Genomic DNA, 15,217 nt, shown 5'->3' on the forward strand with positions numbered 1-15,217 from the left:
GTAATTACCGTTCGTTAGACGCCTTCCAAAGCTCGTTATCTTCAGTAGGTCACAGCTGTTTTTAATTACGAGTGTCTGAACTTCCTTTAATGATTTACACGATTGTTTATTTCAGGTGCGTCTGATCGCACCTTCAGATCTGATTGAATTCAAGGAGACGTGTTGGACACAGAATTAGTCTGAAAAGGGCTGCGTTCGAAACCGCATCCTACATATGGCATACTGCATGCTGCACACTGCATACTACATATTGCATACTGCATACTACACGCTGCATACTGCATACTACATGCTACACACTGCATACTACACGCTGCACACTGCATACTACATGCTGCATACTACACGCTGCATACTGCATACTACACGCTGCACACTGCATACTACACGCTGCATACTGCATACTACACGCTGCACACTGCATACTACATGCTGCATACTACACGCTGCATACTACATGCTGCATACTACACGCTGCATACTACATGCTGCACACTGCATACTACACGCTGCATACTACATGCTGCACACTGCATACTACATGCTGCATACTGCATACTACACGCTGCATACTGCATACTACACGCTGCACACTGCATACTACACGCTACACACTGCATGCTACATGCTGCATACTACACGCTGCATACTACACGCTGCACACTGCATACTACACGCTGCAAACTGCATACTACACGCTGCATACTACACGCTGCATACTACACGCTGCACGCTGCATACTACACGCTGCACACTGCATACTACACGCTGCATACTACACGCTGCATACTACACGCTGCACGCTGCATACTACATGCTGCACACTGCATACTACATGCTGCACACTACACGCTGCATACTGCATACTACATACTGTATACTGCACACTGCATACTACATGCTGCATACTACACGCTGCATACTACATACTACATGCTGCACACTGCATACTACACGCTGCATACTACACGCTGCATACTACATACTACATGCTGCACACTGCATACTACACGCTGCATACTACACGCTGCATACTACACGCTGCATACTACATGCTGCACACTGCATACTACATACTGCATACTACATGCTGCACACTGCATACTACATGCTGCACACTGCACACTACATACTGCATACTACATGCTGCACACTGCATACTACATGCTGCACGCTGCATACTACACACTGCATACTACATGCTGCACACTGCACACTACATACTGCATACTGCACGCTGCATACTGCATACTACATGCTGCACACTGCACACTACATACTGCATACTACACGCTGCACACTGCATACTACACGCTGCACGCTGCATACTACATGCTGCATACTACACGCTGCACACTGCATACTACATACTACATACTGCATACTACACGCTGCATACTACACGCTGCACACTACATGCTGCATGTTGCATACTGCATACTTCATGCTGCACACTACATGCTGCATGTTGCATACTGCATACTACATGCTGCATACTGCATACTACACGCTGCATACTACATGCTGCATGTTGCATACTACACGCTGCATACTACATGCTGCATGTTGCATACTGCATACTACACGCTGCACACTGCATACTACATACTACATGCTGCACACTGCACGCTGCATACTACACGCTGCACACTGCATACTACATACTACATGCTGCACACTGCACGCTGCATACTACACGCTGCACGCTGCATACTACATGCTGCACACTGCATACTACATACTGCATACTACACGCTGCACACTGCATACTACACGCTGCACACTGCATACTACACGCTGCACGCTGCATACTACATACTACATGCTGCACACTGCATACTACATACTGCATACTACACGCTGCACACTGCATACTACACGCTGCACACTGCATACTACACGCTGCACGCTGCATACTACATACTACATGCTGCACACTGCATACTACACGCTGCACGCTGCATACTACATGCTGCACACTGCATACTACATACTGCATACTACACGCTGCACACTGCATACTACATACTACATGCTGCATACTACACGCTGCATACTACACGCTGCACACTACACGCTGCATGTTGCATACTGCATACATCATGCTGCATACTGCATACTACACGCTGCATACTACACGCTGCATACTACACGCTGCACACTACACGCTGCATACTATACGCTGCATACTGCATACTGCATACTACACGCTGCATATTACATACTTCATTCTGCATACTACATGCTGCATACTACACGCTGCATACTACATGCTACATACTGCATACTTCATGCTGCATACTACACGCTGCATACTACATACTGCATACTGCATACTTCATGCTGCATACTGCATACTGCATACTACATACTGCATACTACATACTGCATACTACATACTCATCGATCAGACAGTATGCAGAGCGTTTACCCACAATGCATTTCGCTCCTGCCCGAGCCGAAATCAGCCGGCCTGAAGCTGATTTCCCTTAAGCTCTAAACTCTGTAAACTTTAGCAACATTTGAAACATTTTCAGGAGAGAAAGTAGTCGTTTAGATCCCCAACTACACGCTGCATACTGCATACTACATACTTCATTCTGCATACTACATGCTGCATACTACACACTGCATACTACACGCTGCACACTACATGCTGCATGTTGCATACTGCATACTACACGCTGCACACTGCATACTACACGCTGCACACTGCATACTACATACTACACGCTGCACACTGCATACTACACGCTGCACACTGCATACTACATACTACATGCTGCACACTGCACGCTGCATACTACACGCTGCACGCTGCATACTACATGCTGCACACTGCATACTACATACTGCATACTACACGCTGCACACTGCATACTACACGCTGCACACTGCATACTACACGCTGCACACTGCATACTACATACTACATGCTGCACACTGCACGCTGCATACTACACGCTGCACGCTGCATACTACATGCTGCACACTGCATACTACATACTGCATACTACACGCTGCACACTACACGCTGCATACTACACGCTGCATACTACATGCTGCATGTTGCATACTGCATACTACACGCTGCACACTGCATACTACACGCTGCACACTGCATACTACATGCTGCATACTGCATACTACATACTGCATACTACACGCTGCACACTGCATACTACATGCTGCATGCTGCACGCTGCATACTGCATACTGCATACTACATGCTGCACACTGCATACTACACGCTGCATACGACATGCTGCACACTGCATACTACATACTGCATACTACACGCTGCACACTGCATACTACATGCTGCACACTGCATACTACATGCTGCACACTGCATACTACATACTGCATACTACACGCTGCACACTGCATACTACATACTACATACTGCATACTACACGCTGCACACTACACGCTGCATACTACACGCTGCATACTACATGCTGCATGTTGCATACTGCATACTACACGCTGCACACTGCATACTACACGCTGCACACTGCATACTACATACTACATGCTGCACACTGCACGCTGCATACTACACGCTGCACACTGCATACTACATACTACATGCTGCACACTGCACGCTGCATACTACACGCTGCATACTACATGCTGCATACTACATACTGCATACTACACGCTGCACACTGCATACTACACGCTGCACACTGCATACTACACGCTGCACACTGCATACTACATACTACATGCTGCACACTGCACGCTGCATACTACACGCTGCACGCTGCACGCTGCATACTACATGCTGCACACTGCATACTACATACTGCATACTACACGCTGCACACTGCATACTACATGCTGCATACTACACGCTGCATACTACACGCTGCATACTACACGCTGCATACTACACGCTGCATACTACACGCTGCACACTACACGCTGCATGTTGCATACTGCATACTTCATGCTGCATACTACACGCTGCATACTACACGCTGCATACTACACGCTGCACACTACATGCTGCATGTTGCATACTACACGCTGCATACTACACGCTGCATACTACACGCTGCACACTACATGCTGCATGTTGCATACTACATGCTGCATGTTGCATACTGCATACTACACGCTGCATACTACATGCTGCATGTTGCATACTACATGCTGCATGTTGCATACTGCATACTACACGCTGCACACTACATGCTGCATGTTGCATACTACACGCTGCATACTACACGCTGCATACTACACGCTGCACACTACATGCTGCATGTTGCATACTACATGCTGCATGTTGCATACTGCATACTACACGCTGCATATTACATGCTTCATTCTGCATACTACACGCTGCATATTACATGCTTCATTCTGCATACTACATGCTGCATACTACACGCTGCATACTACATACTGCATACTGCATACTGCATACTACATACTGCATACTGCATACTACATACTGCATACTACATACTGCATACTACATACTCATCGATCAGACAGTATGCAGAGCGTTTACCCACAATGCATTTCGCTCCTGCCCGAGCCGAAATCAGCCGGCCTGAAGCTGATTTCTCTTAAGCTCTAAACTCTGTAAACTTTAGCAACATTTGAAACATTTTCAGGAGAGAAAGTAGTCGTTTAGATCCCCAACTACACGCTTCATTCTGCATACTACATGCTGCATACTACACGCTGCACACTACATGCTGCATGTTGCATACTGCATACTACACGCTGCATACTACACGCTGCACACTGCATACTACATACTACACGCTGCACACTGCATACTACATACTACACGCTGCACACTGCATACTACATGCTGCATACTACACGCTGCACACTACATGCTGCATGTTGCATACTGCATACTACACGCTGCATACTGCATACTACATACTTCATTCTGCATACTACACGCTGCATACTACACACAGCATACTACACGCTGCACACTACATGCTGCATGTTGCATACTGCATACTACACGCTGCATACTACACGCTGCACACTGCATACTACATACTACACGCTGCATACTTCATGCTGCATACTACACGCTGCACACTGCATACTACATACTACACGCTGCACACTACATGCTGCATGTTGCATACTGCATACTACATACTACACGCTGCATACTTCACGCTGCATACTACACGCTGCACACTGCATACTACACGCTGCATACTTCATGCTGCATACTACACGCTGCACACTGCATACTACATACTACACGCTGCATACTTCATGCTGCATACTACACGCTGCACACTGCATACTACATACTACACGCTGCATACTACACGCTGCACACTACACGCTGCATGTTGCATACTGCATACTTCATGCTGCATACTACATACTACACGCTGCACACTACACGCTGCACACTACACGCTGCATACTACATGATGCATGTTGCATACTGCATACTACATGCTGCATACTACACGCTGCATACTGCATACTGCATACTTCATGCTGCCTACTACATGATGCATGTTGCATACTGCATACTACATGCTGCATACTACACACTGCATACTACACGCTGCACACTACATGCTGCATGTTGCATACTGCATACTTCATGCTGCATACTACATGATGCATGTTGCATACTGCATACTACATGCTGCATACTACACGCTGCATACTACATACTGCATACTACATGATGCATGTTGCATACTGCATACTACATGCTGCATACTACACGCTGCATACTGCATACTGCATACTTCATGCTGCCTACTACATGATGCATGTTGCATACTGCATACTACATGCTGCATACTACATACTGCATACTACACGCTGCACACTACATGCTGCATGTTGCATACTGCATACTTCATGCTGCATACTACATGATGCATGTTGCATACTGCATACTACATGCTGCATACTACACGCTGCATACTACATACTGCATACTACATGATGCATGTTGCATACTGCATACTACACGCTGCATACTACACGCTGCATACTGCATACTACATACTTCATTCTGCATACTACATGCTGCATGTTGCATACTACATGCTGCATACTACACGCTGCATACTACATACTGCATACTACATAGTGCATACTACATACTACATACTCATCGATCAGACAGTATGCAGAGCGTTTACCCACAATGCATTGCGCTCCTGCCCGAGCCGAAATCAGCCGGCCTGAAGCTGATTTCTCTTAAGCTCTAAACTCTGTAAACTTTAGCAACATTTGAAACATTTTCAGGTGAGAAAGTAGTCGTTTAGATCCCCAACGTGTTGAAAACCTGACAAAATACCGGCTGTTTACAATTTTGTTCCCACGAATTCGGCGCTACTAAAGCTAGCCGCAGTGAGCTAACGCACTTCCTGTTATTTTCACGAAATAAAATACCCGTTGCCTTTTATCATAGGGAAAGCCATTACCATACAATTGGTGCTTTTGTTTTGAAAACAGGAAGTGAACCTACCCTCGTTGTAGCTAGCTTGAAACTGCCGTTTTGACAGGAAATGACGATCGGCGACGTCACGTTACGTTGCATCTTGGGTAGTTTGAGTATGATTAGTAACCTCATGATGCATACCCAACATTTCAGGGAATCTAGTATGCATCCGGGAACTTCTGCTTACTCAAACTGGCATACTAACTCAGAAAGTTAGTAGGAGAAGTATGCGGTTTGGAATACAGCCAACAACATTTTTTGTTATTTTCCTTGAAATGACAAAACTTCCATCCATCTGTTTCCTGCCTCTTTACAGGGAGAGCTCCCCTGCTCCTCTGGGTCTGTCCCGAGGCCTTCTGCTGACCACGAGCATCCTAACCAGATACCTGAACTGGCTCCTCTCTAAGTGGAGGACCAGCTCCACCCTGAGGCCCTCGGGATGAACCCAGCCACCGCTCGTATTCGCTACATCAGGTGAGGGATAGATCGACACCTTCACCAACTTCAACCATTTTGAAAAGACACAAACCTGCTTCATTACTGCCTCCGTTTAAAAGCCAAAGTACGGTCTGTGCCATCTTTGGGTAAAAAACTGTCCGTTCCACGATAACAAAAACACGTTCACTCTTATTTTGACTTTTACATTTCTGCCAGTAAACAAAGAAGAGGAGGATGAGCTGGTAATAAGCCGGGCGCCGTCACACCCACCCTGTAGAAGGTGGAGAAGTTGCTGTAGGTGGCGAGGACGCTGCTCAGGACGCCGTTACAGAAGTCTCCGTCTCCAACGTAACCAGCAGGACACGAACATGAAACCTCTGCAAACACACCAAAATCAGAAGGAATGTTTTCCACCTCAGTCAGTGATTCATTAAACCGATGAGGCCCGATCTCTGCCAGCAGGGAGTTTTTAGTTTTTAAACCTGTTGGTTTCCTTTCCTCGGCTACTTTTTATAGAATTGGACTGAATCTCCAAAGTGATTTGTTTCTGAATCGGTAAAACTCAAACTGTCAGCAGCTGGAACTGAAACCAGCAACCCAAACTACACGGTGCTGCTGTAGTACCTCTGAGCCTGTAGCAGTAGGCGTCGTACTTGCTGCTCTGGTCCACCGGCTCCTTGTACATGACCAGGCCCACATGGTTGTCTCCACACTTAAGCGAAGGGAAACGGGTCGGGTATCCCACCCTCCCCCCATCTATCCAGCCGGCGACGCACAGATGCATCCCCGCCTGTCGGAACAGAGAAGGAGCGATAAGTCCCAGCATGCACTGCTGCCAGCGGGGCTGAGAGAAGCCTGAATGATTCATTTACAGAGCTGTGATCATCTGAACATTAATGAAAATATCTGAGGAGCATCTTTAAAAACTGGACTCCAGTGGATACGATGCATAATTAGAATTTGTCTGAGGACTTCTTCTGTTTGTTCCAGTCAAAATTAACACTCAAGGCATTTATAAAGCACCTTATAACAACCTGTAAGTGCTTTACATAAATAAATAACAATAAAATTCAACAAGAGATAAAAACAATTTACACACAGACAGTGTTTGTTTCTCCCAGGTCTGAAAGCCTGGAAGAAAAGGTGGTTTTAAGAGTTTCTGACAGTCATGAAATTCAGATGTTCCATCCAAATCATTGAAAGCCATGAACTGAACTCCCTGTTCGTGAACACGATAATAATCACTGAGATCAGAAGAAATGAATCACAAGCAAAGACTAGAAAGCTGAAAGCAGCTGTGAGCGGGACCGAGATGTGCGCACGTTGGGATGTGCGCACGTTGGGCATGCGCTGGACGCTGGAGCTGCAGCTCTGCCCACACGCACGTACCAGCACATAATAACCCCAATGCAGAGGGGTTTTTGAACATTTCTAGGGGGCGCCACTGAGCCATTTGTCTCCGCCCACACACGATACCCTTTACATACGTACGAGGTCGTCAGGGTGGAAGTGTGTACCAAGTTTCATGACTTTGTGATGATGATAAGGCTTTCAAATCACAAACGCCATCACATGATCTTCCCCGTCTGGCCACGCCCTTTAAGTTTTGAAAAAGTTACCCCATGATTTTTCCCCCCCATGTATTAAGAGTAACCTGGCCAAGTTTGCAGTCTGTAGCATGAAATCTGTAGGAGGAGTTCGATCATATGCAGGCGTGGAGAGAAAAAAGACGTTTCCAGCCACCAGCAGGTGGCGCTATAGGTGGATATCACTATTTTATATGTGCGCATTCAGGCTGGGTCCAGCATTCACTGTTTGGAGTTTGGGACAGATTGGATACCTTTTGCAAAGAATAATAATAAACCTTACAGATACAATAGGGTAGTGCTGGGCGGCATACCGGTTCACACCGAATACCGGTTTATAATTTCATTATGATATGAATTTTTAATATACCGCCATGCCGGTGTATTTGATTACACAACGGGGGGAACGCTGCGTCGCGCGACATTGTTTGAGACGGGACCCTTTTCAGTGTTGCGCTTCTAAAAACGCATGTTTACTGTCTATTTTTAACGCTATTTAAAAAATACTCGTATTCATTAAGCTGCATTTCCTTTCCCTGCTCTCCCTCCGTCTCTCTCACATAGCCTACACACACACACACACACACACACACAGCCCCTCCCCTCCGTGCACACCGCGTGTGTCTCCATCAGCGAGATCATGCCTGGAAGCTGGAAGCTTGCTAGCTTCAGCGTCGCGTTAGATTAGCTCAACCGAAAGAAGACGGCTGGCGAAATTCACAAAAGGTTGGTATCACGTGCACCTTTATAAAGTCACACATTAAAAAGTTGTTGTCCCGTCCCGACCCGACCCATAGCAAACAAGCCATTACGCCTTCTTTATAAAGTTAACTAGTCGCAAGTTTGCCGTTAAAATGACAAATGTAGTTGGGTTGTTGAGGTCTAAACACTAGCAGCTGTGAATCAAATAAAGTAGTTTTTTTAAACTCTTACACTGAATGTTTGCTGCTTCAATCCAGATGAGTATTGAAAAATATTTTCCGCGATTGAAAGAGAGACGTGCGTGTTGAGGATGAGGAGCAGCCTGAACCGGAGGTATCAGTCTGAATCAGCTGAACAGCCCCACCAGTGTAATTAATGTTATTCATTTGTTTACAATGAAGATGTGAAAATTAATACAATAAAGTTTTGTGTGACCAATTATTAACAAAGGAATTATTTTTTAAGAATTTTTATTTTAATTTTTAATTCTGTTCTCAATCTGTAGAAAATGCTGTGAACACCTAATTATGCATGAAAAAAATACCGTGATATACCGTGATATGCATTTTTGGTCATACCGCCCAGCACTACAATAGGGTCCTTTCAGTTTCACTGCTCGGTCCCTAATTAAAGTTATACTTCCTGACGGCGTCTCCGTGGAAACCCCCACAGAGTTGCTGTACCTGCTGTGCGTCCCCCAGCTGTTTAAAGGTGGCCAGCGTGGCGCCCTCGGCCCGGCAGGCGGCGCCGGCCCGGCTGAAGTTCATCTGGTACTTCCCCTCAGGAGAGCGCAGGTGGAACACTCCGGCTGTGTTGGCTGTGGAACGAATCATCGCTTTAATGACGGCGGCACCTGATACTTTCTGCATCGTTAACGGGATTAAACCCTGAAGAATTAGCAGCCGTTAATGAGCTGCGTGTTGGCGTCACCATGGTAATGCAGGTCCGTGCAGGCGGCCACGGCGTCGCAGCCTCCGTTGTCCTCCAGGCAGCGGTCCACGAGAGGCTCCGCCTTCTCCAGACACTGGACCCCGTTACCCACGTACCCCGGCAGGCACTCGCACTCTCGCTCGTTCTGAGGAAACCAGAAAACCGAGAGGTCAGCCGGAACAGTCCGAATGTGTTCAGCTGTTTCAGGTTCTGGAACCTTTTAAACCGGCTGGAAAATAAAAATAAACCCAGATCTGTGAAGTTTCTTTGAGGCGCTGAAACCACCCGACACCTCCTCTGTCCTGCGGGCTTTAAAGGGACAGTTCGCCTCTTTAAAGGGACAGTTCCCCTCTTCTGACATGAAGCTGTGTAACATCCCATATCAGCAACATCATTTCTGAACATCTTCTTACCCCCTGCTGCGTCCTGTGAGCAGAGTTCCAGCCTCGTTTTGGTGTTGATGAAGGTAGTCCGGCTAGTTGGCTGGGGTTTAAAACATAAAGCCTTTTGCTTCTCAGAACAATATGCGTTCAACAGAGTAATACATTTGCATCACAAAATGGTTCTCCAGGAAAAAGTCAGAGCTCACAATCTCTTGGCCCTATTTTCTCTCCCTTCGTACAGACGTTAAAAGACACATTTTGCTTGAAATAAGCAAAAAAATCTGCCAATGGAACTAGTAAAAATCGGCTTCTCAAGATTTCTTGAAATAAAATGTGATATTTAGGACTTTTGAGATAAAAGTGATCTTGAAATTAGCTTAAAGGATAAGAGCGTTTTTTTGACATTGGGCCCTTGATTTCACATTATAACATGATGTTCTACTCACCCCTGCTTGTTGTTGAACATTTGGAGCTGTTCCGAAGATATTCGAGAGGCGTCTGGCTGCTCTCTTGAGATATTCGGCCATGAAACGGTTTCCTATGGGCAAGCTTATACAGGCACAAACTATGCTGTTTATAATTTATTAATTAGTGTACACTAGCACTGATAACGTGGAGGTGCGTCGCTTACTTAAAAAAATCCGGGTTACTAATTTTGAATTTTAGCCGAATGAATAAATAGGCAGCAGGTCTGTGGGCTGTCTGTGGCAGTAGCACGACGAGGACGTCAGTAACACCCACTTTAGGACAAATTCAAAATTACAGTAACCCGGATTTTTTTAAGTAAGCGACGCACCTCCACGTTATCAGTGCTAGTGTAGAGTAATTAATAAATTATAAACAGCATAGTTTGTGCCTGTATAAGCTTGCCCATAGGAAACCGTTTCATGGCCGAATATCTCAAGAGAGCAGCCAGACGCCTCGCGAATATCTTCGGAACAGCTCCAAATGACCAACAACAAGCAGGGGTGAGTAGAACATCATGTTATAATGTGAAATCAAGGGCCCAATGTCAAAAAAACGCTCTTATCCTTTAAAAAGCTCTTCAAATGGAAAAAAAGTTTGTTTCATGTGAAATGTGACTCAAAACAACTTTTCTCAAACTCAAACTTTTTCCCTTAACAAGATATTCCAGATGTATTAAAACAAGTGCCTGCATCTGGCTGACATGGTGCTTGTTAGGCAGTTGTGTCTGATATTAAGTGTAATGAGATACTCGATGAGACAAATATACTTGGTAAGATTTAGATTTTTCCCAGTGAGTAAACAGACTCATGCTGGACTACATTGTCAGAGATCTTCAGCTTTAAGCAACTCCTTTGATTTTAATGGCAACTGCTTCTTCTGAGATGTGAACAACACGTTCTGCTGCATCACTCATATCACAGCAGGCAGTGATACGCAGGGAGAGAAAATAGGGCCAAGAGATTGTGAGGTCTGACTTTTTCCTGGAGAACCATTTTGTGATGCAAATGTATTACTCTGTTGAACGCATATTGTTCTGAGAAGCAAAAGGCTTTATTTTTTAAACCCCAGCCAACTAGCCGGACTACCTTCATCAACACCAAAACGAGGCTGGAACTCTGCTCACAGGACGCAGCAGGGGGTAAGAAGATGTTCAGAAATGATGCTGCTGATATGGGATGTTACACAGCTTCATGTCAGAAGAGGCGAACTGTCCCTTTAAAGACACAGAAGAAGACATGATGATGAGCACGGAGGCTTTTACTCACTGGACCGGTGAACTTGCAGTCGGCGAAGTCACTGCAGCCTCCGTTCTGCTCCTCGACACATCTGGACAGAAAAACAGAAGTCTTCTCTAAGTTAAACGGACTTTAACCAGCTGTTCTACAAGTGGGAACTTACATCTTAAAACATACGAGACAAACAGGCATGCAGGAAGTGAAAACTTCTGATGCTGGTCTATAAAGCTCTAAATGGTCCAGGACCAGAATGCATCAGAGACCTCCTGACCCAGTATGAACCTTCCAGACCCCTCAGCTCATCTGGATCCGGTCTTCTATCAGTTCCCAGAGTCAGAACCAGACATGGAGAAGCTGCATTCAGCTTCTATGCTCCACATGTCTGGAACAAACTCCCAGAAAGCCTCAGATCAGCTGAAACGCTCAGGCTGTGTTCCAAACCGCATACTTCCACTACTACTCCTACTACTCATACTAACTTTCTGAGTTAGTATGTGAGTTTGAGTAAGCAGAAGTTCCCGGATGCATACTAGATTCTCCTAAATGTTGGGTATGCATCATGAGGTTACTACTCATACTCGTCACCGATCGTCATTTCCTGTCGAAACGGCAGTTTCAAGCTAGCTACAACGAGGGTAGGTTCACTTCCTGTTTTCAAAACAAAAGCACCAATTGTATGGTAATGGCTTTCCCTATGATAAAAGGCAACGGGTATTTTATTTTGTGAAAATAACAGGAAGTGCGTTAGCTCACTGCGGCTAGCTTTAGTAGCGCCGAATTCGTGGGAACTAAATGGTAAACAGCCGGTATTTTGTCAGGTTTTCAACACGTTGGGGATCTAAACGACTACTTTCTCACCTGAAAATGTTTCAAATGTTGCTAAAGTTTACAGAGTTTAGAGCTTAAGAGAAATCAGCTTCAGGCCGGCTGATTTCGGCTCGGGCAGGAGCGAAATGCATTGTGGGTAAACGCTCTGCATACTGTCTGATCGATCAGTATGCAGTATGTAAGGCAAGGCAAAGCATCTTTATTTATACAGCGCATTTCATACCACAGGCGACTCAATGTGCTTTACATAACGACAAGGCATTTAAAAGAACAGCATAAAGCAGCAATTTAAAGAGAAAAAAAATAGAATAAAAATTAAAGCAAAAGAAAGATATAAGCACACGGAAAGAGAAATGTTTTTAACCTGGATTTAAAAGTGCTTACAGTTGTGGCTGATTTCAGTTCTGCTGGTAGTTTGTTCCAGCTGTGTGCAGCATAACAGCTAAAAGCTGCTTCACCGGGTCCAGTTTGAACTCTGGGCTCCACTATCTGACCTGAGTCAGCAGATCTCAGAGCTCTGCTGGGTTTATACTCAGCTAGCATGTCATTCATGTATTCTGGACCTAAACCATTCTGTGATTTGTAGACGAGCAGCAGAACTTTAAAATCTATTCTGTATCTGACTGGGAGCCGATGTAAAGACCTGAGAACTGGGGTGATGTGATGTGATCTCTTTGTTCTGGTTAAAACTCGGGCTGCAGCGTTCTGAATGAGCTGCAGCTGTTTGAGACTCTTTTGGGGGAGTCCAGTCAGAAGACCGTTACAGTAGTCAAGTCTGCTGGAGATGAAAGCATGAATCAGCTTCTCCTGATCTGTTTGGGACATGAAACCCTTAATTCTGGATATGTTCTTAAGTTGATAAAAGGCTGATTTGGTGACTGATTTGATATGATTGTTGAAGGTCAGGTCTGAGTCTATCAGCACGCCGAGGTTCCGGACTTGGTGTTTAGTTTCTAGAGACAGTGACTCAAGGTGTTTACTGACAGCAAACCTCTTCTCTTTGTTGCCAAACACAATGACCTCAGTTTTTTCTTGATTTAACTGAAGGAAATTTTGGTTCATCCACTTTTTGACTTGCTCTAAGCAGTCGCAAAATGACTCTATAGGACTGCAGTCATCTGGAGACAGTGCCAGATATATCTGTGTGTCATCTGCATAGCTGTGGTAGTTGACTTTAGAGTTCTTCAGAATTTGACCCAGAGGCAGCACGTATAGGGTGAACAGAAGGGGTCCAAGAACTGACCCCTGAGGAACTCCACATGTCATAGCCACTCGATCAGATTGATTACTTCCAATAGTCACAAAATAACTCCGCTCCTCCAAGTAGGACCTGAACCATTCTAGGACTGTCCCGCTGAGTCCTGCCCAGGTTTCCAACCTGTTCAGCAGTATACTGTGATCCACAGTGTCAAATGCAGCACTGAGATCCAACAGGACCAGAACTGACACCTTGCCTGAGTCAGTGTTCAACCTTATGTCATTTAACACTTTAATAAGAGCCGTTTCTGTACTGTGGTGAGGTCGCCTGACTGAAATTTGTCAAGGAGTCCACTGGAGTTCAAGAAGTTACTGAGTTGATTAAAAACCACTTTCTCAACAATCTTGGCTATAAAAGGAAGATTTGAGATGGGTCTGTAGTTGGTTAAAATGGAAGCATCCAATGTTGTCTTTTTTAGGAGTGGCTTGATGGCAGCTACTTTTAAGGGTTTAAGAAACGTGCCTGATTGAAGTGAGCAGTTTATTATTTGCTGCAAATCTGTTTGGACAGAGCTTACAATAGTTTTAAAGAAGTCAGATGGCATTGTGTCAAGACAGGATGTCGATGGTTTAAGATGCTGGACTGTTTCTTAAACTGTATTGAATTCTGACATCATAGTTGATTGATTCCTCGGTGGTTTTAAGGTTTGCGTCATTTTATTATTTTGCTCATTTATGTTGATATTTAGCCTTATAGATTTGATTTTTTTCATTGAAAAAACAAGCAAATTCATTGCATTTTTCTGTGGAACAGAGTTCTGAAACTATCTGTTTTTGGGGGGTTGTCAGCTTATTAACCATAGCAAACAGAGCATGAGTGTTGTTGATGTTCTTATTAATCATTTCAGATAAGTAATAAGAAATGTAGTATGCAGTATGCAGTATGCAGAATGTAGTATGTAGTATGCAGAATGCAGTATGCGGTATGTG

General features: G+C 44.9%; 1 protein-coding gene across 1 annotated transcript in view; it reads right to left on the minus strand.

Moving 5' to 3' along the window:
- stab1 (stabilin 1) overlaps positions 1–15,217 on the minus strand; it is a 175,137-nt gene that overhangs the window by 17,937 nt on the left and 141,983 nt on the right. Inside the window, exons 60-64 of the mRNA XM_075460052.1 lie at positions 12,233–12,293; positions 10,117–10,261; positions 9,870–10,003; positions 7,523–7,688; positions 7,169–7,275 (exon numbers count right to left, since the gene is read on the minus strand). Of these exons, the coding sequence (XP_075316167.1) occupies positions 7,169–7,275; positions 7,523–7,688; positions 9,870–10,003; positions 10,117–10,261; positions 12,233–12,293 (613 nt within the window). The remainder of the gene's footprint in view (positions 1–7,168; positions 7,276–7,522; positions 7,689–9,869; positions 10,004–10,116; positions 10,262–12,232; positions 12,294–15,217) is intronic.

Source organism: Odontesthes bonariensis, chromosome 3 (genome assembly GCF_027942865.1).
Source record: "Odontesthes bonariensis isolate fOdoBon6 chromosome 3, fOdoBon6.hap1, whole genome shotgun sequence".
NCBI classification, from domain to species: domain Eukaryota; kingdom Metazoa; phylum Chordata; class Actinopteri; order Atheriniformes; family Atherinopsidae; genus Odontesthes; species Odontesthes bonariensis.